The sequence below is a fragment of the Neurospora hispaniola genome, assembly GCF_033458365.1.
Source record: "Neurospora hispaniola strain FGSC 10403 chromosome Unknown B0T23scaffold_3, whole genome shotgun sequence".
In the NCBI taxonomy this organism is placed as follows: Eukaryota; Fungi; Ascomycota; class Sordariomycetes; order Sordariales; family Sordariaceae; genus Neurospora; species Neurospora hispaniola.
Window position 1 is genome coordinate 2,987,929 of NW_026944408.1, and position 27,489 is coordinate 3,015,417.

The window sequence follows — 27,489 nt, forward strand, 5'->3', positions numbered from 1 at the left end:
AATATTTAAATTATTATCCCCCTCCGAATTGAATAGTATTTAATAATTAAATTAAATGGAAAACCCCTACCGGCGGATAAAGAGTAATATTCGGCGGCGGAAATAATTAATATAATTAATAAGAAATACCTTAAAACTAAAATTAAGGCGGTAATAAAATTATATTTTAATAGAAATTATATAGTAATATTTAGTAAGGAAGGAAGGCGCTAGTACTTTAAAAATTAAATTTAGGCTACGTACGTCTTCTATTAAAATATAATAATCGCTTTTAAAATAGTTTCGGTAATAGCCCGAGGTATACTATAAGTATTTATTAATAATTTTGAAATAGAAATATTAGTAAAAGGCCTATTTAAAAAGAATAGTATTAATATTATTCGGGCGAGGGTATAGCGGAGGAAGTACAAAAGCGAAAGGGGCTCTTTACTATTTAAAATACTAATAATAAATAATAGGGTACATTTAACGAAAGACTCCCTCTTTTAAATAAATAATACCTTTTATTATAAACCCTTTAAATAAAATATAATTCCTTAATAATATTATAATTATTAGGAGTTTAACTACTTAAGCCGGTTCTACCCTAATAAAAAAAAAGTATAGTACCCCCGCTATATTAAAAAGAAATATTCCGGTATAATTATAATAGAATCCGAAACTAATTACCCTTTTAATTAATAATCTAAATTTAAAAAGTACTTCCCTTATAATTATAAAGGCTATACTATAATATCGAACGAATATTTATTTGTAAGAACTATATAAAATTGTACTTTAATAGCGTTTATAGAATAATTAAGAGAGTACGCCCTATAATTTATACTAATTACTATTAATAATATACTGGCCCCGAATTAGGACTACCGAAAAATTACTTAGGCCGTCCTTACAACCCCCTAATAAACCCGTCCTAATATAAAAAATAATAATGTTAACGTCCTTAATACTTTATTTAAAAATTTAGAAATCTAATAGTAGGAGGTTTACTCCTCTAAAAGGCGTAATATTTATAAAAAGGAATATAAGATATTTAAAACCCAATTCGATAGAGCGTACGTAAAACAATAATAATAAATTACTAATATAATTAATATTATATATAAAGTAAATCCCTAATTATATTAGAAATCTACCGAACTCCGTTCGTTTACTTAATAAATTTAAAAATCTTTTATTAGAATATAATAAAATTATATAATAGAATAAAGATTGTATTCGAAATAGAAGACTATTATAATATTATAATAATATAGGAGCCGGGCCGAAGTATAATTATAGGTAGTATATTTAATATTAGAATATTTTATTATTAAATATTAAATAGTATTAATTAGGGATATATAGCGATATATATTAGTAAACGATTTGCGACCAAACGGTAGAACTACAAGTAGGGAAACAATTAAGTAATAATACAATTAAGAAAAGGTATTAAAGAAGTACGAATATAGTTAGTATATTTACCAATTTAGGACGCTAAACCCGAAGCGTATTAATAAACCCTTTTTAAAAAAATTATATTAAGGTTGAGGGGAAGAGATATTATAGTAGGTGATATAAATTTCTATTACCCGAATTAGAATATTTATAAGAGGGAGAATTAAAGTAGTAGAATACTTTCAATATTAGTAATTAATTACCAATTAATTTTTATAATATTATATAGTAAACTAATAAAATTAAAAAGTATAATAAGAAGCGAACTCTATAGTACGATCAATTATATTTAAATTATAAAATTACTATACGCTATATATTAAATAATAGAAAATAGAATATTTATTAAGTCGGACTACTAAGTATAATTGGTAATTATTTATATTAGAATTGTAAAAGAGCTAAAGGAGGGCAATATAGAATATAGTTAGGTACTTATAAATACCGGGAAAATTAAGGAATTTATTAACGAATATATTATAATTCTATAAATAATTTTAATAATAAAGGAATTAAAGGGAGTAGTGAATTAACTAATATTTTAATTAATTAAAATTATAGACGAGGTAGTTCCGAAATAAAAGAGAAGCATTAGTAGAAGAGCTAATTAGTAGAATAGGGATGTAAAGGAAGTGGTTAAATATATAAAAAGGGCGGTCCGTATATAGAGGTTAAAGAGAATATTAATAAGGAAATAAGAATTAAATAAAGTAAAATAGAAATAGGACGAGGCTATATAGTTTATATAAATGAAATAGTAGCGTATATTTATAGAAAATGCGTTTAGAGATTCGAAAAAATTATAAATATTGGAACGATAGGGAAGGATACGTAGTTACTTACCGTCCGAACTACCTAAAATGCCGGCACTACGCTACGAAGGTAACGATAAAAAGTTAAAGAATTACGAAAATAAAGTAAAAATCTTAATAGAAAGATTTTTCCCGGCGGTTAATATACCAACGGATTACTTATTAGATTAGTATATAGAATAAGAAATTTAATTAATAATAAATTATATAATTAGTACTAATAATATAGTAAAGATAATACGGCGGATAGTACTTAATAAAATACTAGGGAACGATTAGATTTTTAATAAATTTTTTAAAGTATATAAATATAAACTAGTAGAAGCTCTAGTAGTAATAGTAATAGGGAGTTTTATATTTGGATTATTCTTAATATAATAATAATATATTAAAATAATAGTTTTAAAGAAGCCCGGTAAAACGGCGGTATAATAAAAGATTACGGGCGTATAGAGGTTTATTACCCTACTAAATTATATAAGTAAAGTATTAGAAGCTATAATTATAGAACGGTTTATGTTCGTAGCGGAGGAGTATAGGCTTTTACCTGAGGGTTAAATAAGAAATTAGAAAGGGAGGTTAATTAAATTTGTAATAAGAATTGTAATAGAAATAATATATATAGTATAAAAATTAAAAATAATTATATTACTACTTCTCCTCAACTTTAAAGGGATGTTTAATCGGGTGAATTATAAATAATTCCTATATATATTCTAGGAAAAAGGATTACTAATATAATTCTTATATTAAATAGTAAACTTTTTATTAAATAGAATAGGTAGTTGTTACTTTAATAAAATAATATTAAAGGAATTCCGTATAACTACAGGGGTACTACAAGGCTCCCCCCTCTCTTTAATCTTATTCCTCCTCTTTATTATAATATTATATAAAATATTAAAAAAATTTAAAAGTACTATTATAGTAAAATTTACCAACGATATTAATATTTTAACCTTTTTAAGGTTAATAAAAGAGAATTATAAAAAATTTGCAACTATATAGAAAATCTACTATAAATAAGCGATAGAAAGGAGAATAGAATTCGAAGTAGTAAAATTAGAATTTATTTACTTTATACAAATATAATAGTTTAAATAGGAAACAATTAATTTAGGAAGCTACTAATTAATACCTACGGAAACAGTACGGTTCTTAGGCGTATAATTTAATTATAAATTTATTTATAAAGCGTACCTCTAAATAGTAAAGAAGAAAATATCGACGTAGGTATACGCCCTAGTACGAATTATAGCGAAAATATAAAAGTATAGTTTTGTATAAACGTGAGAAGTTTATACTAAAGTAATTAGGGTAGTAGTAACTTACGGCGTATTAACCTATTATATTCCGACGGAATTAATAGGAGAACCCTACAAATTAGTGTAGGATTTAACTATAATTTAAAATAATTATTTACGGGTAATTTCTAATATATATAAGGCGGTATTAATATTCAACTTCGAAATGGAGACCTTTTACCCCCCCCTTAACCTCTACTTTAATAAAAGAGTTTAGGTATTCGAAGAGCGGCTAATCCGTTCCCTAACTATAGTTTTTATATGGGGTATACTAATATAGATAGTAACTAAAGTTTGGGACCGAAGGATATAGTATTTATTAAATCTAATATTAATTAATAATAGAACGAAAATTAAATAGGCCGTACGATAAATACTATTCGAAAATATACTAATATTATAGGAAGAAGCGAAAGAACCTACGCCGGAGGAAAAGGAAAAATAATTAAAAGAAGTAGTAAGGAGGGAATAAATAGTAAAATAGTATATAAAAATAATAGAAATTATAAAGAAGAAAAAACGTTTTAGCGCTATAGAGGCGCAAATATAATTCAATAGAATTATATTATAGTACTATATATAGCCTAATATAAATGAAAATCCCGTGCTATATTACCTATTGAAGGTAATAAGTTCTTTACTAATATAAGCAAGAACCGGGAAGATAAGCCTACGAACGTTCTTTTTTAAAAGAAAAATACTAGAAATAATAATGCTATATTACTAATATAATATAGGGAAGGAGATATTTGAATATTTAATATTAGAATATTAGGAGACGGAATAAACCTAATTTTAAGACGAAAGTATATTTACGTAGTTAATAAATAAGGAGGAACTTTATAATAAATTTAAAATAAACGCGGAACGGATCCTAAAATAGGCTTTACAATTAAGGAGGCTATAAAAATACAAATTAGCAATTAAAATTAAAAAGGCGAGGGAAATAGAAGAAACGCTCGGGGATGTGGACTAATATATTTAATTATGTATATGAAAGACCCGGCCGAAGCCGGTAGTTACTAAACCGGAACAGAATTATATTAGAATTAATAAGAAGTTAATTAGATGTATACTAAATATATCGAAGGTAGCCCCGGAAGAAAATTAAATTATAATTAAATTAGAGGAATTGGAGAATTAACTATTCTATATTATTACTATCCAATATTATATTAGTATTACTATAAGCCTCAACCTCCTTAGAATTATAATTATCCTCCAAATCGGAACTTCTATTATTATCCTTATTAAAATCCTTAGTAATAATATTAATAGGTACTATCTTTATATTATGGCGGGGCTGGATAGAAATTGAATTGTCGATCGGACCTATAGTTAAAATACAATTATAAATATTGTAGATAGTTTACTTAATATTAGTAAGCTATACAGACCGGCACTTGCGGTAGGGAGTAAAGGAACGAACTACCTTACGGATTAAAAACGAAGATACTATAGCAATAGTACGGATACTTATAGGGATTCTAGAAATATTAAACTTAATCGAAAATAATTCTAAAGGCGGCTATATTCTAGTAAATTAAAGGGAGGGTGCACTAGAGCCTATAGGTACAAACCTTATACTATTTATAGTTCGTAGGAATCCGGAAGTGCCCTATAGCAGCACTTTTCTTTTTTAATATTTCTTTCGATAAATATTTCCGAATTTTTTCAAAAGTAACAGGTTTAACGGGGGCGTTATTATACGGCGAATTAATAGGACCGATATTAGGAGGCACTATATCCGAAGTAGTACTACCCTTCGAATTATCGGGGGAAGCCGTAACCTTCATAGCCTTAGCCGCTTTTAAAGTAAATATTTTTTTAATAGCGCTATTAAATTTCTTATATAGTATTATAAAATAATAGTAATACCGGTTTGGGTTAGATATAAGTAAGTAGTAGCGGCGGACTTAATTAAAATATAAATATAATATAGCGAAGGTAGGGGTGTAATATAAAGAAGAAAGAAGGGAAGGAAGGAGAGAATTAAATTGAAGTTTCCTTTATAGAAATATTTAAGCGGCCTAGAATAATATAATTAAAGAAAAATAGGATAAAAGATTATTAACCGTAGAGAAACTACAATAAAAAGACAAAGGAAGGACGGTTATAGGCCGGAGCCGGGTCGGCTACATATATAATACAAATTCATAGCCTCGGTTATAACGGTGAGGTTATACTAAGAGGAAGGAAATCGGGAAGGTACGGAGTTAATACGGCGCTATTGCGATAGCGAAGCGGAGGGTTTTCACCCGGCTATTACGGTACGGTTTTTCCCACCGACTACGAACGAAGCAGCACCGCGTGCCCACTAGGCGGACTATATATATAGTTAGCGTGTATAAGACTAATAATAATAATTATATTACCGGAAATAGGTAGTTAATTATTCTCTATACGAATAACCTATTCAAATAGAACCTTCTCAAATACAGGATACTCTACTAAATAAATTCGAAAAATATTATTAATACCCTTTATAAAAATCTTCTTATTTAAGTAAGTAAATTTAAGTTTTAAGGATTCGAATATAGTAGATTATCCAACGGGGTAGCCCAATTCTTTAATAATTTAGGCGGCGACTTTACGCTACGTATACTTAGGGTTATCGCGAATAAAAGTACGAATTTTTTAATAGTAAATCTTATTAATAGTATACCGGCGTTAGGATTTGTAAGGTAGTATAGTATTAATACTTTAAAAAAACGCTTAATTCTAGTTATAAAAGTAAATAAATAATTTTAAACGATAAAGATTTAAATAAGTTGAATAGGATTAATTATACTAAATTTTAGAAATTAGAAATAAAATATAACAGCTAGTAAGGGGTTAACACTCCTATTAAGAGGTATTAAGGACTAGCAGGGGGTGTCAGGGTAGCTGACAGAACTATCAAATAGGGGTAACTATAACGATATTAGTATATTACTAAGCAAGAATCTAATCTAAATCGTAATATAAAGGTTAATCGTTACTCCCATACTAATCTGCACCGTTACCGTGATTTTGAGCGTTATGGCCAGAATATCGTTATATGGCTGATCGTTATGTGCAGGTTAAACAGTAGTGTGCCATGTCCCTCTTGCTCCCGGAAAGGCAGGAACCCGTCTTCAATACTGTACGGTGGTGAAATAGATTGCCCTGTGTCGTATATCCATAATCCGTATATTCTAGATGTATCAATCAGCTGAATATTGCACAACCTAGTTGTAACAAATCATCTACCGCCAATTCGACGTTCTCAAGGCAATAGGCTGTGCATGAGACCCCTAAGCGAAGCGCTGACGTGACCAAAGTTTCGAAACATGCCCAGGCTACCCGGCGCGGCTTGGCCCTTGCTCGACAATTGCTCTCTTCTGACAATCCCTCGCACCTAAATGGTAAACGTAGCTTAGTTGTACATCAACGAAGTTTTGGGTATCGCATCATGTTGGATAAAGAGTCAAACTCGCAAAGTGACAAGAGAGGAGCTCAACCGTTGCTGGGCAACCGACTTCGTTACGTCCCCATCCGTGACGTAACTGGGACCTCTGGTTTTCTGAACTACATACACTACAGGGTACGAGGGTCAACCGCTGTAACCAGATGGCTGGGAGCCCCGGGCCCAGCCACGCCATGTTGTAGTGGAGGGTATCATATTCACCGCCTGCCTCCTACAACAGACATGTTTTTGCTTCGTGACCTCGACTTCAGGCAGAGTAGGTAGGTAAGAAACGAGTTGATCAAAGTTTCTTTTGCGCTATGTGATGAGAGCAAGGTCCCCCCCGGGTCTCCAACCCAACTGATTGATAGATCCACCACGCTGTAGACAGTAATGAATGACAGATATATAAGCCAAACGGTATAATAGACAGGACTCTCACAAACAAACAACCCAAACTCCCCGACACAAAAGAAAAGCAGCTCTGTAGCAGGAAAGTTTGTCAAGGGGAAAGAGTGATGCATCAACCAAATGACTCCGTAGGTTGTCCCAAAAGAAGTAGGCCAAACTCCACCACGCAAGTGAGCACATCCGACAACCTCCCCAACACCCACTGCAACAACCAAAACCCTTGGACACCGGCGAGAACGCCCTTGACACAAAGCAAAAGGAAAGCATCAAACATGTTACTTTCTTCTTCGCCGCCGCCGCCGCCTCCCGAGGGCCTACCCTTTGCTCTCAATCCTTCATTTCGTTTCCCCTTTCCTTCATCCCCTTGTGGCTGTTGTTGTGATGCGGTCCTGCTCTTCTTCTCGTCTTTGGTGCTGCTGTGGTCGTCGTGTCCGTCGTCATCCGATGATAATTCATACAGCCATTGGTCTCGTCGTAGTCGTAAGCGGCCATTTCGGGGTCTGTGGATAGCTCCGTGCTGGTCTTCTTGTGCCACCGTAGTAGGAACAACCACAACCTCCGCCACGGAGCCTTCCTCGCTTGACATGATAAACATCATCCTGTTCAGACTATCACCGTCGTTATTCTCCTCATCCTCCTCCTGTGTAAAACTTTCATGATCCCACTCGGGAAGCGGCGCCTCACGTCAACCAAGCCTCTTGACCCGTCCCTTGGCGACCCTCAACTTCTTATCCACCACATCAACATTAGTGTTGAGGTTATCCAGCATGTTCGTCTGCCGCTCAACCTCGTCGTTGATAGCCAGTCCCATTTCCTTCTGCCGCCTGACAATCCTCGCCAGCGCCTCCACCTCCATATCCTGATCGCGCATCGTATCCCTCTGCAGCTGCAGCACCCCCTCGTTATCCAACTCCCTCGTCCTTTCCGTCTCCGGCAACGGGGCGCCCAATACCCTCCCTCCTCTCACCGACCCTCCACCAGCACCAGTAGACCCAGCAAACAACTTGGCCCTCTCCCCGGCCTCCCCACTACTACTCCCACTCCCCGACGGCCCACTAATCGAAGCCTGCCTCGCCGCCTCCCTGCTCGCATGCGCCAAGCTCGAACTGAGCTTATCCAACCCATCCCTCTCCACCCTCGCGGCCGCCAGCAGGTCCCTTCGTCTCCTGAGTTCCCCCTCCCCGACCCGTCCACCACTCTTCAGAACCCCCAAGCCCTCCTGCAACGCGCCCAGCAAGCTGCCCGCCCTAACCAGCGCCCTCTTGGCCGCCGCGCCCGCCTCCAGCTTCGTCATATTCTCCGTCGCCCCATCCCTCCTTCCCAGCGCCACGCGCGCCTCGTGCAGCGCACCCTTCAGCTCGCGGTGCAAATCCAGCCACGTGCCCGGGTCACTGGCAGCAGCGAGGTTCGCGTCCTTCAGGCCTATAGCGGGAATTTTTCCCTCGATTCCGCTGCCACTACCCGCAGTACTAGCGGCGGCATTGGCACCGCTAGCCCCGCCGGGCAGGTTCAGAAACGCGCGCCAGACGGGCGTATCACGCCACCGACGATCGGGCGGCTCGGCAATGGCGCGGAGGTAGCGCTCGAGAGCGACGCGGCGCTTTTCCGTCAGCTCGGGGGAGTTGACGGTGGATTTGAACCAGTTCTTGGCGGGCAAGGGTTCGGGGGGCGGGGAGCCGACAAGGGAGGTGAGGGCTTGGTGCAGGGCGAGGAAGTCGGAGTAGCGCTTTTGGACGACGAAGGAGCGGAGGGGAAGTCGGAGAGTGATGTTATAGAGTGTAAAGGGTTTTGAGGAGCCACCGGATTCGGAAGAGGGGGTGGATATGGAGGTTGTGGGGATGGAGATCTCGGCTGGGGGGGCCATGGTTGCCGTTGCCGTTGGCGTTGTATATGGCTGGGATCTTCGGCTGCTTGTTTGCGTGTCGAATTGTTGTTGTCGAGGTTAAAAGCTTCGTGTGGTGTTGTTGATGTTCAAATCATAGAAGGACGACCCGGCGATGACGAAAGGCAGCAGCTTTCAGGTCACTCGGGGGAGTTTGGTCGTGTGACTGTGACGCGAAGCGATCGGCCGGAGAGGGCGTCGTGAATGTCTTGGCTTGTTAGGATAGCGACAGTCGACTTGATAAAGCAGGGGTTTTTCGTTGGTAGATACGGATCGAATGGATTTGTCGTGATCTGTGTGGACCAAAGGTCAACAGGGCTGGGCTGGCAGGCAGCACTGATGGTAGGTGAATGAATCGCCACGGCAATGCTGTGTGGATGGCTGGGGATGATGGGATGGTTCGTTTTAATGCTGACGAAGCGCTTCGAAACTGAATGACTTGAACAAAATGGTGGGTATCTCTTGCAAGATCAAAGAAGCAGACGCGAATGCCCAATGCAAAAAATGGGGGAGAAAGACAAGGAAAAAAAGAGGAAGAGAAAACGTATTGCTATCGATCAGAGGTCGAGATCAATCTGGTGTTTGATGTTGTCTGGAGAATCACATCAGACCTTCGATTGGGGTAAAATGCAGTGGTTGTTGTCAATGCAGTGCAGTGCAGCTGATCGATCGATTGGTTGGTGGTTGGCCGTGTTCCAAGTTGGAAAAACCTCCTCCAGTGTGTCATTGCGTCCATGGACAGCCAGAACAGAAGACGGATGCCCGCGATCGGATGCTTTCTTTTATGTATCCAAAGCGTCACTGCCTAACAGGGTTCGCTGGCGTTTAGTACCTGGATCAGTTAAGCACCACAACAGACGAACCCAGCGACAGGAACTCTCAGGTCCGGGCACCTTTCCGGCCCCAGCAAGGTACGTGGCGTGGCTGACGGGTCTCCGAAACGACATGATCCCCACTGTCTACACTACATACTCCGACTCCTTTGTGATCATCTTTCCAGCGGTAGCATCCCGTGTCTTTTTTCCTCCCCCAAGTAGGTAGAAATATGTTCGCGAATGCGGTGTAACTTGACGGCCTGGGAACAGCTTAAGGGAGCGATGGATTCCACTTTATAAAGTTCAGACGCTGTAACACAAATGCACTCACCCCTCGGGTCAGAAACACGAGGCATCAATCACATTTTACAGACAACCACCAGCGAGGAACGATTCTTCTGCCCATGACCTCACCCCTACCATTCAATGTTCAATAGGCTCACAGTGCAAGGAGAGAAAAATATCCCAGATAGCTTTTATCTACCGTCAAGTCTTCGTCGTATGTGCGAATTGCAGTGCGTGTGGACTATGCTGAAACCTTCCGACCCAGCTGGTGTCCAGGGAGTCATAAAGGCCCTTCTGTAAATATTGCAAATCCGTGCAAAGAGAGGGTATAGAAGAGAGGATCAACCCCCATCCCATACATACCACATGCTGTCCGTCCCAAATGTATAAAAAAGGGTCCCTTTGTTATGCTTCAAGAGAGCCCACTAGTATCAGATCCGCCCTCTTTTCCTGATACACCACGCAATGTGCCCGCCAACAATACCAACAGCATAGCGACCCTTGTAGTCCGCAGTTCATGACCCGGAGCCAAATAACAACACCATTAATCTTCGGCCTCTGCGCAAATCCAACCCAATCCCCCCACCCTCTAAACCGCGTGGCGCTACCCTCCGCCTATCTCGGTGAGCAGGCCGCGTTGCAGTTGTCGCTATAGTCGTTGAACCAGCATGTGATACGTTTAAAAGGTCTCCTGATCGTCGGCGGCTTCGGCGTCGGCCTCGGGAATCTCGAAGCCCTCCTCGGTCGAGTAAAGGATGGCCTGGATGGCCTTGATGAGACCGTCCTCCTGCTTCTCGAGTTCGGGGTCCTCCTCGACAGCGCTCTGAACAAGAACCTCAATGTCGCGCAGCTTGTGGAAGTAGAAGTCACGCTCGCGCTCCAGGCCGCCGACGGCCTCCTTGAGAGTTGCGACCTCTTGCTGGAGAGCCTGGGTGGCGGCCGAGTTGGCAGCGGGGGCTCTGGCAGCGACACGGGGACCACCGGTGGGGGTGGCGCCACCGGGACGTCTCGCGGCAGCCGAACCGGCGGAGGCGCGAGAGGCACCGCTCATGGTGGCAGGGAGAGCGCCACCCTTGCGACGGGCAGCGGCATCGTAATCACCGCCGGGGTAGTACTGGTCCCAGAATCTCTTGGTCCACTGCAGGAAGTCGAGGTTGTCCTGCATCTTGCATTTTACGAGCGCCTCGATGGGGATGGACTTTTCGATCTGGTGCTTGGTGAAGGTGTCTGGAGGAAAGCCGTCGTCAGTAACTCAACTCGCTGTGCGGCTTGGCAGGGGAACCGCCTACTCACTCTGGAGGATCTTGAAGTTCTGAATGTAGGCATATTCCGAGTTCACGTTGAACTTGACGCGGGACATGGGAACATCGCCGAAGATGCTGTCGTAGACCTGGCAGAGGGCGGCGCTGTTGCGAGCCGGGGGCGATTAGCAAAAGGGGCTCTTGTTCAACGGTCGGGCGCGGGGCGGGGCCGATGGCGATGGAGGGGCATGGCAAACTAACCCAGTACCGCACTGCTCAACCTTGGTCAGGTTGAGTTGGAGAAGACTGTTGATCCATTGAAGGAGCTCTTGACTGTGGACATTAATCGTGGTCAGTCCGAGATCTCGAGAGCTGGTGTTGGGTCCCGACCCGGCGCGAGGCGTGGCCGGGGCGACAAGCAACACGGGGATGGCGTAGTACACACCGTGATTCACCCATTTTGGCCGGCAAGTCTGGGGTTCGCAAACAACAAGTGAGCGCGGTTGTAGAGAGGAAAGATGTACGTTTGGCTGCAAAGCAGACGGTCGTGAGAAGAGAAGAGCAGCTGAGTGCGCGGCAGGCAAGGATTGGAAAAGGGCGACAAGGGAGAGTGGCTGTGGAAAATGTGTTGTTGATTCGTGAGAAGTTCACTGGAAGACTATGTATCTGTCTGGTCAGTTCCAGTGGCTGCAGGCTGTTTGTCGATGTCTTCTTCCTCCCACTTGCTGGACTGGCTGCTTGCCTGCCTCTGAAACGGGCAGCGCCAAGAGCAAGCAAGTGCCAGCCAAAATTGATGGAAATCAAGGTCCCTAGGGCGTGGGGCCAATCACAAGCCCGATTCCTCGGGGCCCTGGCTCGAGCCTGGCTTTGAAGAAAGTGGTGAGACCCCGATTGAGCTCCCTCCTGTTTCTCATCGGGTCTGTGCTTTGTCTCGCACGTGACCGTGTAAGCTATACCTAGCTCTTATCTTATTGCTTATCAATATTCACTGAGCTTCCACTTCCCCTCCCAAACAAATGCAACCATTGGACTCGATAGGTTTTGAGCTTCCTGAATTCTGACTTTCATGTTGTCCTGCTTCACCTTCTCTTGGCCTTGGTGTTTGCGATACTAGTCACCCAAAATGCGCCCCTGTGGTTTTCTTAACAAGTCTGACGACGACTCAAAGTGGATGATGATTTTGCAAGGCACACCCTGTCAGTGGTCATTTCGTTAACCGTTCGAATCTGTCGGGGTTGAGAATACCGAGATGGGCCTTGGTGAAGACTTCGGTGACCTTCTGCAACCCAACAGTTGACTCTCGCTCTTTCTGAACTGACTATAGGACCAACATGCTCTGTTGGACGAATGCAATTCCTGTAATTGCGCAATTACTCGGTTTTGGAGTTTTTGCATGTTGCTCTCGACTCCTTTTGCGCTGCTGACGCCCATCATGAGGTTGCTCGTCATCGTTTTGGACAGTTGGGCTGCTTCAACCAGAGTAAAGACGGGAACTGTCTACTCTCGGTAGAATGAGGATGAATCAGTGGGCTCTACTGGCTTTTTATATCACAGTATAAGTCCATCTTCACTCTACTTTTTTCCAATTCCTTCAAACACATGACATCACATATACATTTCGATCGGAAGCTAGTCTAGGCGTTAACGCCGACTCTCCGATGTCACATCGATGCCAACCGGCTCGGTCCGTCTTCTGTCGGCGTTTCTAATGCCCGGGATCCATTTCTTCACTTTCTGACCGAGAAAGGGACGGGGTTTGCCGCGCTTGGCAGTGGGTTTCTTTTTCGGTGGATTTCTCCGGAATCAAGATCAAAGAAGATCACGATCGTGGGGGGTCCTACGTTTGGAGAAGACCCTTGATGCGCGCTTGATAAGCGAGCGCCTGCAATCGAGGGAATCTTGCTGCAATCGGTCGATTTTCGGACGTCTTAAGAATGACGCCATGTTCATCGCAACTTTTCATCCAGAGTACCGGGTCACCACTGCATGTCTCTACTTGAAGTGTAGAGCCGAGGTTTGAGTGTTCTGTGGTATGTACACTACCATACTGCATAGAGGTATGTGCAAACACTTGAAGGGAACCTGTGCTTAGAAGTGTCAACCCACCACATCTTTCCAAGTCTTGACATACAACAGTTTGTAATCAAGTCTTCGAAGCCGAGTTCATTCCGACGAAGGTACCCCTCCATCAAGAGTCTAGACCCATTCCATCCCATGCTCTGACATGATCAGCGATTCAAGCGCTCTAAGCCATCTCCAAGTGCCGTCGTTCCGTCTCCCAAGGACGTCGTGGAACCAACTTTGCAACATTTTCCTATCTCTATGCCGGATCCATATCTTGGGTAACGGTGCGAGCTTGCTGACATTGAATTTGGGAGCAATAAGATACCTCTAGATCAAAGAGCATTCGCCATCTTTTTCGAACCCTTGAACTCTTCCACATTCTTTCCAAGTTCACCTAGAACCGGCAGTACATACAGCAAACCCTCGAAGCAGATTTATATCCTCGATAGCCTATTTACACTTCACCATGGCGGTTGATTACCCTACCAACATGATCTGGAGTACCCTCGTAACCAAGAGGGCGTACTTGGGCGGGGCTCTGGTCCTCAACCACAGCTTAAAAAAGGTGGGGTCAAGGTACCAGCTCAAGATCATGGTCACCCGCGAAGCTCAGGCCGACAAGGAATTCATGGCTGTTTTTGCTGCTGCTGGTATTCCCACCATTGTCATCGAAACTATCGAGCCAGCACGGCAAGGCAAAGTCAACAAGGCGTTTTGGCAGAAGCTGGCTCCATGGGCGATGACCGAATATGAGGTAGGTACTATATCAAATATGCACCAGGGCTGTATAGACTATCAATCAGACTAACAACATCTCCAGAGAATCGTCCTCCTCGACAGTGACCAAGTCATTCTCCAAAACATTGATCATTTGATGACCCTACATCTTCCAGAGGGCTACATTGCATGCTCACACGCCTGCACCTGCAACCCCCGCAAGCTTGCCCACTATCCCAAGGATTGGTACGTTCTCTGCTTTGGTTCACCCGTCGATCCCGACGTGTTTCCTGCCGATCATCTCCATAGAATAGACGAACCTCGACTAACAACCCCCTAGGATCCCCCAAAACTGCCCCTTCACCTCTGCCAACCAGCACACCGGCTCCCCAGCACCCATCACTCCTTCCTCTCCACGCACGCACCACCTTCTCAACAGCGGCACCGTAGTCCTCACGCCATCAAAACCGCAATTCGACGCCCTCATCGACGCCATCAACACCCACCCGGACGTCCCCCACATGGTCTTCCCCGACCAGGACATCCTCGCTGTCGTCTACCGCGGCAAGTGGAAGCCGCTTCCGTACGTCTACAACGCTCTCAAACCGATGCGAGACTGTCACTCGTCCCTGTGGAGGGACGAGGATGTGAAGGTACTGCATTACATCCTTAACAAGCCGTGGGAGAGCCGCGATTTTGATGAGAACGACAAGGTGGAGTCAACGCATCGGTTGTGGTGGGAGGCATGGGAGGAGGTGGAGAGGGAGTGGACGGGAGGGGAGGCGGGTGAGGAGAAGAGGAGGTTGTTTGACAGTGTTTTGAGGTCGGTTGTTGCGCAGGCGTGAGGGAGTGGAAGGTGTTTCTATTTGGCTTGACAGAAGGGCCTCGGGAAAAGGCGAGGAAAAGACATTGGATACAGGGTAGAGAACGGTCAGAGGAGATGCCTTAACCTGGGCTGGTGGAATTTTGGCTTACGAAACAGTGATTACCAATAACGCGCACTTGGAGGCATTGAAGTTACAATAGGGAGCTTCGTCACGCAGTACTTGTAGTACGTTTCAATCTTCTTCCCTTCCACTGCATCTTCCCTTGAGGATGCCAAGCCGGTGGGCTACCATCGTCACTTCCTAATTGCACAAGAAAGGAAAGAGGGGTAAGAGCATCCTGGAACTCTAGAGGTACTTACCATAGGTTTTTGCCATGAAGGCCCGGTGCCTCGGACACCACTGCACTCTGATTCATAACTCCAGCTTTTCTCCTCATTACCAATATTTAGCACAGCCGTCGTCAACGAACCATAGCTGTACCTTCCAAACAAGAATTTGAAGCGCTCCTGAGTAGCTTCATATATGTCGCCAAGGATTATAATGACTCAAATGACCTCGACAGCCACCTCCAACACCTGGAGATATCTTCCCCAACCAAATAGCTCGTACGGGCACCAACTTCGCCTGACCAGATGCCTATTCAACATGGGATAGATCCAAGTTTGGATAGTCACTGATGTTCAAATCTCCATCGCTCACAATGATGGGAACGACAGATGGTTGAACTATTAGCCATCCACATCTTCATGAAGCCTAAAGTCCTTGAAGCCATTGGCCCAACCCGTTCAATCTCGCTCGACAACTATCCAAAAACCACAGAAGCACAGACTTCACTCCTGGGTATGCCCTACATGCTCTCCATTTCTCTAACCTGACCACATTACTAAACCCTCCACGTACTCAGCAGGACAAATGGCCCACCCTCTCGCAGCCACCGGCTTTGTCGACCAAGTAGAAGTACAACCTCTACGTCCCAACAGCAGCGAACTATAACATGAATGCACCAAATTCTCTCTCGCCTACACCATCCTCTTTCAACCACCACCAGCAACAACAGGAAGCCAACAACTTCTTCGCAGTTCTCTGCAACCAATACTTAAGACTCCTGCTTAACTTTATCGATTCCTACCTCCCGCTCGTCGCCGTCTTAGCCCGTAACCTGAACCTGAGCCATCCATCCCCCTCTCACCCCTCTTCTCACGCCTTGTCTTACTCCTTCTCATTTTCATCTCCCTCAGGCCCCTTTTCCACCTCCTCCTTTTCTTTCTCCTCTTCCTTTCCGGCACGTGGCGTCCGGTAATTCCAAGATCCGCTGCTTCACCCGTTCACTTTTGCTTACGGACAATATGGCAGGACGAAGGCTTGGGAAATCATGGGGCAGGATCCGGAGAGACCTGGAGACTTTTCAAAGGGGGATTGATGGGTTGGATGATGTTATGGTTCCGTGTGTGAGTCATTTATGTTTTAGCTCTTTAGCTGCGAGCGAGGCTGGTAGAGGAGATGTAGGCGACGGTCACGGAGCAGTGTTGAAGCAAATTTTGGAGGCGCACGCTTAGTTGAACCCCGAGATAATCCTGTTGCAGGGTAGCGAGTATGTGATCGAGCTGGTGAGGACTGGGCAACGGAATGGGACAGATCTGCCGAGGGGCGTGAAGGCTATGGTTCGTGATTTCATGAGGAAGCAATCTGCTAGAGGTAGGTACCTTACACACACCCATATCCGTGGGCGGACCATTTTGGTTGCTGAAGTTGTTAACTGACTTGCCTCATCAATGCCAGGCGCGAAAGCATGTTTCATGCGAATGATCCTTCATGATCATCAGTGGTGGAAGGCAACATTGAGGAAGTAGTTGCAAGGTGAGTGGCAACTTCGCCAGCTCCACATCGGTTAAGGGGGTTTGTTTACATTGTGAATATCGCGGACCCTAACCCTTGTCGATCATGGTGTTTACCTTTCCATTTGTCGAAACCCGTCTTCTTTGTCCCATCTCTTTGACGCTGGTGTCTCAGGACGGTGATATCCCAGTGATTCCTTTGAGATTGAGTTTTTTTTTCCCAAAATTCGATACAATTTGAAGATCAAATTGAGAAGACAAGCGAAAAATGCGCCCTGGACGCTTTCTCCGGCCATTCTGATTCGCTCCAACCCAAAGTATCCACCTCGTTGTCCACAACATGAATGCACGAACAGGTTTCACGGTCCCATTCGTTCGGGTCTCGATACCCCAGGTTTTTCTCGAACAATGACATGACATGGACTGGCTCACCTCACCTGTTTCCCTTTTTTCCCTTCCTTTTTCTTTCTTCTCTTTTTCTTTTACTACCTTGCTTTTCCATCCAACTTGATTTTTTTTGGTCACTCAGAACCTCAAAGTTCCTCCCCTTCACTTGACAGCCCATCCATTCATTATCTACATCCAGAGAAGTCACCAATAAGAAAAAGGGAAAAAATCATACCTTTTAACAACTTCCAACACCAACCCGCGGAAAAAACTACACTATCTACCTAACTACAGCCTTGAAAAAAGGTCCCAAGAGTTTTCCAAAGAAGAAAAGATGTGCATCCGCGTCCTAACAATCTTCAAATGCGCCTGTCCCCACCGCAACACCCTCGTGTGTCCACACCACATCCACGTCCGCGAACCTTCTTCGTCAACCGCCGATCCCCAAACCTCCTCATCTCACCAAGTTACTATCATTACCCCTACTAGCTCATCCCCCCCATCCGAATCCCTAGCAGAAATTACCACTACCACCAGCAGCACAGACGATGACGACTTTCAAAAAGGCTTCACTCCCCGCCTTCCCTCCGCCCTCCAAGGTCACAAGAACTGGACGCCCCTTCCCGGAAAGGAGAATCAGCGGTGGGAACATTGTCCCGGCTACCTCGCAAAAAGCAGAGCGTTGGCGGTGGCGGTAGCGGGAGCGGGAGCGGGAGCGGGAACGTCGTCCTCGGGTGGTAGTGGTAGTAGCAATGGCAGTAGCAAAACGGGCGAGGGCACAGGGATAATTGTCGGGAAGGAAACGCAATGCGCAGAGTACAAAGCTACGGAACCAAAGTTTAGGAGGCGGTGGGAGGTTAAAAGTGGGTTGTGTGAGGAGTGTAAGGGGATGCATGGGATGCAGGGACCTGAGGCAGAAGATGGGGAGAAAAGGAAAGATGGAGTGAAGGAGAGGGGGAAGGAGCCTAAGGGTACGGGGAGGGGGGAAGAGAGGGGCAGGGCGAGGAGTAGAGCGGCTACGGACCCTACGGCGAATGCTGTGCCGGTGCCGGCGATGGTGACTGGTGGGAAGGTGGTGAAGGGGGTGAGTGGGAAGGTGGTGGGGAGGAGGGCGGTGAGGAAGAGGATTGCTACTTTGTGAGCTGAGCCAGTGCCGGGTTTGGGAGGTCTCTTTTGGGGGATCGATATTAAAGTGATTCGATTTTGCGGTACCTACAAGAGTCGATATTGAAAAGGTCCCTCCACTTCCACCTACCAGGACTTCCAATGTGTCTGTATCTAGACACTATCCGCCAACTCACAAACCACTCCTCCCCTTCAACCCCGACACACCACACCTTTACACCGATAAACCCACCTTGAGCAAGTTCACAACTTCTCCCGATCCAGCAGCTCCATAGAAGCATCAAACATCACAACCAGCGTCGTCACAACATTTCTACAGCTCCATCTGGCTCAAATTCCTTCTCAAACCAATCCTCGATCCGCCACCAAACGCAATCGACGCCGTCTCAAACAGCCTCATTCGTGCCTGATACTGACCATCGCTTTGTCCTTTCTCATGCATACCTCTAGGTTTGGAGAAATCAGGATTGACGACATCCATATCCTCACCCCAAAGATGCTCTTATCACGCCGATGAATGTACGGGCTCATACCGATAAGGAAGCCACAGGAGATTACGGAGCTATCGGGCAGGACTATTGCATTCCATACCTATCATGGAGATGGCGGGATGGCAGCGAATGGTCTCGTGGATAAAGCGGGTGATAGAGTGACGGGTTGATTCCGAAGACGCAGACTGCAGATTACAGTGCAGCTTGGAACCAGACGCGCGGTTCTTTGAGGGGGTAGTAGAAGGGGACGCGCATATCTCCAGTTATGGCGGTTATGTCGGCGTCGGCAATTTCTAGGAGGGGCTCGTAGCGTCCGGTTTGTGACAGGTAAATGGGAATTGCCAGGCAAGAGACAAAAGGAGAGAGAAACAAACTGTTTAAGAGGAGGTAATGAATGATCTAACTCACGTCAACAATGCCCGGACAAGTGGACACGGACTCGATGGAAGTACTGCACAAAGTCAGGCCTGTCCTCCCGGGAGATTTCATCCTCGCGCTTTAAGCGAGCAGTCATTTTTGTCGACGGCGATATTGGTAATACTGGAGATATAAAGAGGCCCTAGGCGGATGACTGAGTTCTTGTCCAACCAGTAGTCCATTCAGTGTATCTGGGCGCAGATACCGAGATAGTCAATGGACTTATATCCGCAATGGACAGCGTACCGTCGAAGTCACAGCCTTGCTCCACGAAGCCGAACTTGGTATTGGCGACAATGCCGAGGAAGTCCGAGGATTAGTACTCGCCGAACTCGCACTCCTTATGGGTATCAACGTAGCGTATCTGGATATGGCCGAGGAAGTCGTTGATGACCTTGTCCATGAGTGGCTCCATGGCTATTCCAGGACGCTGGGAACGGAGTAGTGACGGACTACACAAGGGCGTTTCATGCGGGCGTACTCGGCGTTGTCGACTTTTCTGAACATGTCGTGAATAATCTTACCATAGGTGACGCTGCTGAGATCAGGGCGAATCGAGGCCGTTTACATCGGGGATCTCTTCTCATAGCATGGTTGTCCTGGTTTTCGAGGTAGACGTAATAAAACAGGTTCAGCCATCATCGAGATCTTTGGGCGACGACCCCGTAGCTGGTTCGTTGCAAAAGGCGACGATTTAGGATAATATACACACCTCTGCATGGATATAAAAGGACAAACTCGTGAATTGGGTGATGTCTGGGAGTAACCAAGTCTTTTAGTCTTAAGGTGGCAGTCTGTACGGAAAATAGGGCACTTAATCATGGCAAAACCCTAGTCTTTTGTACAGCTACTAGCTCCTTGGCTGCACCGCGCTGTCCTTTAACACTCGTGCCAAGGTGTGTTCAACTAAAAAGGTCTTGGAAGTGTCTCACCTTTTCTCCGAGGGGCGTTGTTCATTATTCCATTGTTGTCTCTTTGACTTCATCTACGGTGTAGTAAATGGATCGTCAAAGACAAAAAGCCATGTTTGTGTCTTGGTAAGTGGTGGAAATTGGTGATGCATCAGCATGGTAAAAGTCTGCCAAGGCCCTGATGCCAGGGGAGAGGGGATCTTGAAATCAGGGTGCCATCAGTCTTTATCAGGGGCGAGCTGGGGAAGAGTCTTCATTGTGAGACCAAGAGGTTGACACTGGACATACAGATCTTCAACGAAACGACGAAGCTTTCCCCCAAATTGCTACCGTACTGGTCGCGGAGACGTGTCCGTAGAGGTACGGAGTGTTGTTCCGGGTGGTGTCGTGCATCACCCTAAGCTAGCTTGGCGTAGCAACGGGGAGTGTACACTACCTAACTTCTCTCCATAGGGCTCGAGGCTCTGACTAGAAAAGCCACTAACACTGTAGCGAGATGTAGCGCTTTCTAGATGTTTGTGCACAGCGGTCGTATGTAGTTCCAAGCTTACTTTCAGAGCCCCTACTAGGCGACTTCATGTTGATGCTCGTGTTATTTGGCACATGCGTGCTTCGATGTGACTGCTTTTCCAAACAGTGTAAACTCTCCCGGCTCGCTCTTGTTAGCAACAGGTGAAAATACACGAGATATATGGCCCATGGAAGTATTCCCAAGAGACTCACCCATTGGAGTTAGATCACAATGTGCCTGCAAGTCATGTTTTGGACCCTCACACGAATCGAAGGGGAATCCCTCGGGATACCCTTTCGTCAAGTGCCGATAGTGCCCCAAATCGTAGACGAAATACTCAAGCAAACATCCCATCGGATCCGTCTGTGGCTATTGCTTGGGATGAAACAAGGTAAGTTCCCATGCGCCGGCAGTGGATCCTCGTGGGTCAGACAACCTTACTTTGACCTCTGTAGTCAATAACGATCATGGCAATTCCCGAGTTGTTCATGAACACAGTGTCGAGGTGTGGTCAAGCAAGAAAAGTCTCGAAGTCCCACACTCCATGTGTCTGAGCATCACACGTGGAGAGAGAGCCGCGGGCAGAGCTGTTATTCGTACCTAGCCATGGACAAACCTGACGGAGTTTCAGTCGGGATGATAGCCGATCATCTCTCCAAGAACCATAGGTCGGTCCCAAATCTTACCCACGACATCTCGATCTCATTTCCCCTATTGACAATTGGGTGCTGGCCAAATCCTAGGCATGATCCTAGCGCAGATTGTATTTCCCTACCCGTTTGTAAAGACTATTTGAAGCCGACGATGGAACCTCACCACTGGATCTTCTCGTCTCGGGTAATCCTCGCCTATGACATCCCCTTTCCGTCGTATCAGCTGCTGACTTGTGCCACCTCCACAGGCATTCTTTACTACCCTAGGTCCCACCCAGACCATCGGTGTAGCATGGCTATGAGCGAGGATGCCTCAAGGGCGTTGGTCATCATGTGGGTGATTGTTGGGGTGGTCTTTGTCTTGGTAATCCTTCGTGTCTACACCCGGGTGGTCTGCATGGCCGCCTACGGTGTTGACGACTGGATATATGTTGCCGCATTTGTGAGTTCAATCTGACACAAATGTGCATGAGGCAAATTTAACCTTACCTCTATTTTATCCAGATCATCCTTTTCATTTATACCGTCCTCATCCAATATGCTGCCTTCTTTGGCTTCGGCCAAACCGAAAAAGAAATAGCAAACGCTACAAGGGCATCAAAAGCTCGACTGTTCGAATGCCTCGGACAAACCACGTCATTTATTGGCACGCCTCTCGCTAAAGCTTCACTTGGAGCGTTTCTTCTTCGACTGGTCACGGTGACGTGGCATCGGTTTGCTGTCTGGGGAGCAATGACATTGATGTTCTTGTCATCTGTTGGTATGTAAGCTCTCTCTTGTCCGAGTGGGACAAGATCCACGAACAGTGTGTTGTAGTCCCAGACGACATTAACAAGATTTTGTCCAACAGCACAGCTGCTATGTTTCTGGCTGTCCTGTCGTCCTTTCAACTACGTGTACAACAAAAATATCCGGGGAGTCTGCCCAGTTAATACACGGCCAACTTTCTATCTTCTCTATGGTGAGTGGTAGAGCGAGCTTGAAGATTCGGATAATGACTAACCTTTGGTAGGTTCAACCATCGCCACAGACTTCTTCTTTGCAATGTTTCCATGGATCATTCTGTGGAAACTTCAGATGCCCAGACAAGAGAAAATCACTATTGGCTGCAGTCTGAGCCTCGGACTAATGTCAGTATTCTTGATGTACCAACACACTCAGTTCGAACTAAAATTGATGATGATCTAGTACCGCTGCGGCCGGTGTAAAACGAGTGACAGAAGTGGAAGGCCTGTATACATCAAATTATCTGAGTAAGGAAAGCCCTGTAACGACCCATCTATATAAAGCTAACAGTTCACTTCCACTTACAGAAACCACCCTTCCTCTCATTGTGTGGTCGGCCGCAGAGATGGCTATTACCCTGGTCTGCATCGGCATCCCCGTTTTGAGGCCGCTATACAAGCGCATGTACTTGCGCTTTCAAAGGCAATCCGCACACTCGTCAGAATATCTCCAACAATTAGACCGCTCAAAGGAGCAGCCAGGATTTGCACTGCAGACAATCGGCGGAGGGCCCCTTGATAAGGAGATGAGTAACTTGGAGCGAATGAACAGTACAAGACCAACAAGTGTCATGAACAACAACACTGATGACTTTCTTTACGAGCGATTCCGGATAGGGATTAACGAAGCGTCTAAGACGACGGTGATAGCTCAGCAGCGAAGGCTTGACGACGAGGTTTCAAAGATGGACGCACTCGACGATTACAGCCGTAGCCAACTTGAGCGCAGTACTGATAGCACACGAAGGGCATTGGGAGATGAAGAGCTCGGTATGGCGAATAGTAACCAGCGGAGTCAAAACACCATTACCGTAACGCAAAGCTTTAGCGTTGATAGAAGTTGAGCAGGTAGTACTTTATCTGTTCCCATGTAATTGTCAGTCGTTCAAAGTCGAGAAGAACTCCGTTGCATTGAAAAAGCAAGGACACCAGTGTTGCGAAAGGCAAGGAAAACGGAAACAAAGGTAGCCCAAGTGATGATATTGGATACTGAATTTATGACAAGGAGATGTTGCCACACCAAACGCCGCATAAGCAAAGGGCTGGAACTGCCTAGCAGTCTCATAGGGGTATCATGGTCCGTGAAAATGCTCAAGTACAAAGTGCAGGAGGAGAAGCCAGAAAGTGGAACAGAGTATCGTCTGAACCAAGACCATGAAAATGCCGCTTGCCATACACAACCATATGGAGTTTCCCCACCCGCGGACCTCTAAAGCTATCGTTTGACTTGCTTGCAGACGTTTGTCGTCCTCAATTGTTGTTCTCGGCGGCGTCGCACGCCGACCACAAATCGGAGGGTTGCTCGGGATTTCCGCGGTTTCTGACACCACTTGTTTTCTTTTTCTTCACATCGCACTCATCGGCAAAGTCTTCCGGTATCACACCCCTTCTTCGTTTTCCCAGGGGTTGCGTAGCTCCGACATTCAGCCATCTTGGCAGCATTACCTCCTCTTGAAGCACCATGATGCCATTGATGATGACAAGCCCATGCGTGTGAGCTCCCTTGAACTGGTGGCGCACAGGGCAAGTTCCTCCATCATTGACCGGGTTGCGTATTTGGATCTGGCGATCTTTGCGTGTTCTTGTCTCAACAAAGGCATTCTGTCGCTCTAGACACGGCGGTCTGCGGCTAGACCTAGAAGGGCGAGACCAGATGAACCGGGAAACTTGTCGATCTTGGCTTCCATCGGCATATCCATCTACCGCAGCATTTCGTCCATATGTTCTTCGACGGTTGGAAGAGCCACTCAGATGTCTCGAGGGTATAAGGGTGTTTGTGTCGATATTTTGATGGATTTGCTTGTGATAGTGGCGGGGGTAAGTTGACTCTGCTGATAATAGACAATAAGGTACTGCATTCAGAGCGTTATTTGACGACAAGAACAGGCACTTACTATATGATTTCGAGTGAGTGTTTGGGAGATGGTCCAGACACTCCAGTGCCAGGATTGCTAGCTGGCCCAGACTCTCCGGATCCTGGGTGAAACGGACATGCGTAATCTGCCCAGAAGAGTCAAGAAGGGAGGTGGAGAGAAGTTTTGGTTGCATGATTATCGAAACAGAAAACAGCTAAATCCAGCACTACTATCATGCTCTGTGCTTCAGACACTAGGATGGAAAGCCTTAGGAAACAGAGTAGAAGACCGAGAGAATGGCAAAACGGGGTTCAATGGGGTACAATGGTAAGAGAGGCGAAGATGTCAATGACGTTCCAAAATAATCATGTAGCTGGAAAAGTGATGTAGCAGCTTTCTTGGGTCAGCATGTGGACGAGAAAGAGAGGATAGACTGCTTATAGCTGTTGTACTCGTCATCCTATGCCGGTTGATTGATGCCCCTGAAGGGTGCTACCATCTATGAGGCGTAAGCTTGGCCCATTGTTGGGTAACTCGACCTCCATCAAGAGGCATGTTGGTACTGGGCTTCCGAGATTGACAGATGATATTTGGTGACTGACTACACTACTACTTTGAACGGCCCGGGGACCTAGTCGGCGGTGTGGGGCTCCTTTCGTGTTAGTGGTCACCCAGGGCACTGTTGCCTGCTGTGCCTGGGAGTGCAGTCCAGGCAGACGCAACAAGTGGAACCTACATAAGGAAGGTAGGGTAGTAAACCATCTGGTACTGTATGGTAACAGGGAGGTACGATGGGGTCATTGTAGATTGGCAATTCACTTCAAAACTCGACCAGTCTGGCAACATGTTCCTCAAACACAAGGAAGAGTACTTAACTAGAGGTAGGAGAGGGTACCACGATCGCCGTAGAGACAACCTCGGAAGCCGGCAATCAGGCGGGAACTTCTTGCCCCACCACAGACTGGAGCACAGCCCAGCAAGGCGCAAGTCCACACATACCGTACGTCTAGCCCCTAGAACTGAACCTTGTCACAATCCCGACTTATATCAACAAAGGGACTTGGATTGTCTGCGCAATACTTCCAAGTTGATAACATATCCTGTATAGTCTCGCGGTTTCTGGCATCAATCCCATCTACACGTAGATTGATGGGATTGCTAAAAGCGATGAGTCGACTTGGGATCTGAAGGCAGCTCCACTACCTTTAAGCTTAAATGTGTTTGGTGCTTAACAACATCCGATCCATCATCACCGGGGACACTCAAACTGAAATCGGTCGGCCTCGTCAACTTCTTTGTGCCGATTTTAGTATCAGTGCTGGCGAGGATAGCGCAACCTTCTCTGATGCCGACTAACAGATCATTATCCAGCCAGCTCGCCGATACCCGATTCCAAGATAAACAAGTACACTAGCCAAGCGAATTACCCCAAAATTCCGAGCTTGTGTAGGCTTGGTATTCCAATGATATGTGTTTACAGTTCAACATCATCATCATGCTTGCTCGGCGGGTGGCGACACATCAGGGCAGTGTGTACCACCCACAACCATTCAGGCATTTCGCTCTACGTCATGGGGCCAGACCCTTTCAATGCGGTCATGGCTGTCAAAGAAGCAAGCCAACACGCCTCGATCGAAGTGAATAAAATGACATGACCCAACTCGCATCCATAGGTTTCATCTGATTTAGTTATTCCAATCACATCTCGCTCGCTCTCAATCAACCAACTTGAGCGATCCTCCATCACAAACGAGGTCAAAGTACACCGACCTGAACTCCTGAGCAAGGAGACCAACAACACCAAAATGGCACCAACACCATCTGCCCTCGTGGCCAAGTCCCTCTCTTCCGGCAGCGAAACGCTTGCCAACCTCGTCCCCCGCTACATCCACCGTCATCGTCGTCTCTCGCGCGGCGGCCTCATCGGCGTAATCGTCGCCATCGTCGTCGCATTGATCATCCTCGCCTTCTTCAGCTTCTTTTGTCGCAGAAGGAGAATTCGCCGGTCACGACTACACATGCACCAGAACATGCAAGAGACGGCAGCTGCTCCTGGAGGATGGGCTCATTCATCCCACCATCATCAACCACCGCCGCCGCCGCCGCCGCAGAATCCGAACGGACTGAATGCTTCTGGTGGAGGATGGGCACAGCCTGGGACTTATCAGCCGCCGCCGTATCAGCCGGATCCAGTTTACACCAGGCCGGGTGGGAACTACCAGTAATTTTTCATTGGGTAGTTACAGGATCATTGGTTTTCCTGGTGTTATTTGTTGGTACAGGATGCTTAGAGGTATTGGAGTTGGGATCATGATTTACGATCAGATGTCGGTGCCAATACATGGTTGGAATGGGCGAAAACATGAGCAACGCACTCTGGGGACGTGGGGTACATGCTTCTTTTATCTTCATTGAAGCTTCCAACGAAGGAGCCTCCTGTAACATTTTATACATGTATATTGTTTCGACATGCTTTAATGTTATATTCTTTGAATATTTACCCTTGTTATCTGCTCTTAAGAGACGACCCTAACCCTTGACCGTGTAAGTGATAACAAGTGTGTTGTGAAGGTATTCCCAAATCACATTCCGGATTCCTGGATTGGAAACCACTGATAAAGGTAATGCATCTCTCCATCCAAAGCCATTTCGTTTCCGACCTGAACATTCAATCACAGGGCGCCCAAGTTGTTGTCAGCAAGACCACATGCCTGCACTATGAGGTAGACCAAGCCATGATATGCAAGGTACGTCGCATTGGTAGGGTGGAAACGACTCTGCCATGCCTGCGCATCACTGTTTGGGCATTGGGCAATGCCTAGGGTAGCAAGCTAACGGATTGAACGCCCAGGAGCGCCATTTCCACAATTGCAGCCGTTTATCCTACTTTCTATCAACTTGATTTTGCAACATGCTGTCATAACCCTATCAATGAGATTATTTGGATCGTGGCATCGATTTCAAAATAGCAGGACTCCGTACAACATTCAACATTAATCCGCTTTCCAGATCGCCCCCCGGAAAACCCTTTGACTCAGCTTTTCCCCAAGCCTCGAACCTGATGCCGTTATACC

General features: G+C 45.5%; 7 protein-coding genes across 7 annotated transcripts; 4 read left to right on the plus strand and 3 right to left on the minus strand.

Moving 5' to 3' along the window:
• Nucleotides 1-6,413: 6,413 nt before the first annotated feature.
• B0T23DRAFT_427800 (uncharacterized protein) lies at nucleotides 6,414-9,258 on the minus strand (the record flags this gene model as incomplete). The annotated part of the gene is made up of 3 exons (XM_062840094.1): nucleotides 6,414-6,468; nucleotides 7,598-8,034; nucleotides 8,098-9,258. 3 exons carry the CDS (start codon nucleotides 9,256-9,258, stop codon nucleotides 6,414-6,416), a joined length of 1,653 nt encoding a protein of 550 aa, XP_062694274.1.
• Nucleotides 9,259-11,055: 1,797 nt separating this feature from the next.
• On the minus strand, nucleotides 11,056-12,076 carry B0T23DRAFT_427801 (calponin domain-containing protein; the record flags this gene model as incomplete). The annotated part of the gene is made up of 4 exons (XM_062840095.1): nucleotides 11,056-11,603; nucleotides 11,670-11,782; nucleotides 11,879-11,950; nucleotides 12,063-12,076. 4 exons carry the CDS (start codon nucleotides 12,074-12,076, stop codon nucleotides 11,056-11,058), a joined length of 747 nt encoding a protein of 248 aa, XP_062694275.1.
• Nucleotides 12,077-13,941: 1,865 nt separating this feature from the next.
• On the plus strand, nucleotides 13,942-15,635 carry B0T23DRAFT_119506 (nucleotide-diphospho-sugar transferase). Its single transcript, XM_062832010.1, has 3 exons — nucleotides 13,942-14,435; nucleotides 14,502-14,644; nucleotides 14,739-15,635. Exons 1-3 carry the CDS (start codon nucleotides 14,148-14,150, stop codon nucleotides 15,241-15,243), a joined length of 936 nt encoding a protein of 311 aa, XP_062694276.1. The 5' UTR covers nucleotides 13,942-14,147; the 3' UTR covers nucleotides 15,244-15,635.
• A 2,146-nt stretch (nucleotides 15,636-17,781) lies between these two features.
• B0T23DRAFT_427803 (uncharacterized protein) lies at nucleotides 17,782-19,925 on the plus strand (the record flags this gene model as incomplete). The annotated part of the gene is made up of 2 exons (XM_062840096.1): nucleotides 17,782-18,531; nucleotides 19,722-19,925. 2 exons carry the CDS (start codon nucleotides 17,782-17,784, stop codon nucleotides 19,923-19,925), a joined length of 954 nt encoding a protein of 317 aa, XP_062694277.1.
• Nucleotides 19,926-21,682: 1,757 nt separating this feature from the next.
• On the plus strand, nucleotides 21,683-23,425 carry B0T23DRAFT_119576 (uncharacterized protein). Its single transcript, XM_062832011.1, has 7 exons — nucleotides 21,683-21,739; nucleotides 21,804-21,997; nucleotides 22,060-22,315; nucleotides 22,406-22,516; nucleotides 22,568-22,685; nucleotides 22,744-22,808; nucleotides 22,869-23,425. Exons 2-7 carry the CDS (start codon nucleotides 21,848-21,850, stop codon nucleotides 23,402-23,404), a joined length of 1,236 nt encoding a protein of 411 aa, XP_062694278.1. The 5' UTR covers nucleotides 21,683-21,739; nucleotides 21,804-21,847; the 3' UTR covers nucleotides 23,405-23,425.
• A 292-nt stretch (nucleotides 23,426-23,717) lies between these two features.
• Nucleotides 23,718-24,930, minus strand: B0T23DRAFT_119584 (uncharacterized protein). Its single transcript, XM_062832012.1, has 2 exons — nucleotides 24,455-24,930; nucleotides 23,718-24,388 (listed from the first exon to the last, which is right to left on the minus strand). The coding sequence occupies exons 1-2, from the start codon at nucleotides 24,606-24,608 to the stop codon at nucleotides 23,811-23,813; spliced, it is 732 nt and encodes a 243-aa protein (XP_062694279.1). The 5' UTR covers nucleotides 24,609-24,930; the 3' UTR covers nucleotides 23,718-23,810.
• Nucleotides 24,931-26,140: 1,210 nt separating this feature from the next.
• B0T23DRAFT_119609 (uncharacterized protein) lies at nucleotides 26,141-26,724 on the plus strand. The gene has a single exon (XM_062832013.1). The coding sequence runs from the start codon at nucleotides 26,221-26,223 to the stop codon at nucleotides 26,638-26,640; it is 420 nt and encodes a 139-aa protein (XP_062694280.1). The 5' UTR covers nucleotides 26,141-26,220; the 3' UTR covers nucleotides 26,641-26,724.
• Nucleotides 26,725-27,489: the final 765 nt, after the last annotated feature.

What these genes read in the sequence shown, in the direction of transcription:
- B0T23DRAFT_119506 (XM_062832010.1), top strand. Translation starts at nt 14,148, where the DNA reads ATGGCGGTTGATTACCCTACCAACATGATCTGGAGTACCCTCGTAACC. An exon ending in GGGCGATGACCGAATATGAG is followed by an intron (nt 14,436 to 14,501) that starts GTAGGTACTATA and finishes CAACATCTCCAG; the next exon opens with AGAATCGTCCTCCTCGACAG. An exon ending in GCCCACTATCCCAAGGATTG is followed by an intron (nt 14,645 to 14,738) that starts GTACGTTCTCTG and finishes ACAACCCCCTAG; the next exon opens with GATCCCCCAAAACTGCCCCT.
- B0T23DRAFT_119576 (XM_062832011.1), top strand. Translation starts at nt 21,848, where the DNA reads ATGGCTATGAGCGAGGATGCCTCAAGGGCGTTGGTCATCATGTGGGTG. An exon ending in GGATATATGTTGCCGCATTT is followed by an intron (nt 21,998 to 22,059) that starts GTGAGTTCAATC and finishes TATTTTATCCAG; the next exon opens with ATCATCCTTTTCATTTATAC. An exon ending in GATGTTCTTGTCATCTGTTG is followed by an intron (nt 22,316 to 22,405) that starts GTATGTAAGCTC and finishes TTTGTCCAACAG; the next exon opens with CACAGCTGCTATGTTTCTGG.
- B0T23DRAFT_119584 (XM_062832012.1), bottom strand. Translation starts at nt 24,608, where the DNA reads ATGCAACCAAAACTTCTCTCCACCTCCCTTCTTGACTCTTCTGGGCAG. An exon ending in CACTCACTCGAAATCATATA is followed by an intron (nt 24,389 to 24,454) that starts GTAAGTGCCTGT and finishes TATTATCAGCAG; the next exon opens with AGTCAACTTACCCCCGCCAC.
- B0T23DRAFT_119609 (XM_062832013.1), top strand. Translation starts at nt 26,221, where the DNA reads ATGGCACCAACACCATCTGCCCTCGTGGCCAAGTCCCTCTCTTCCGGC.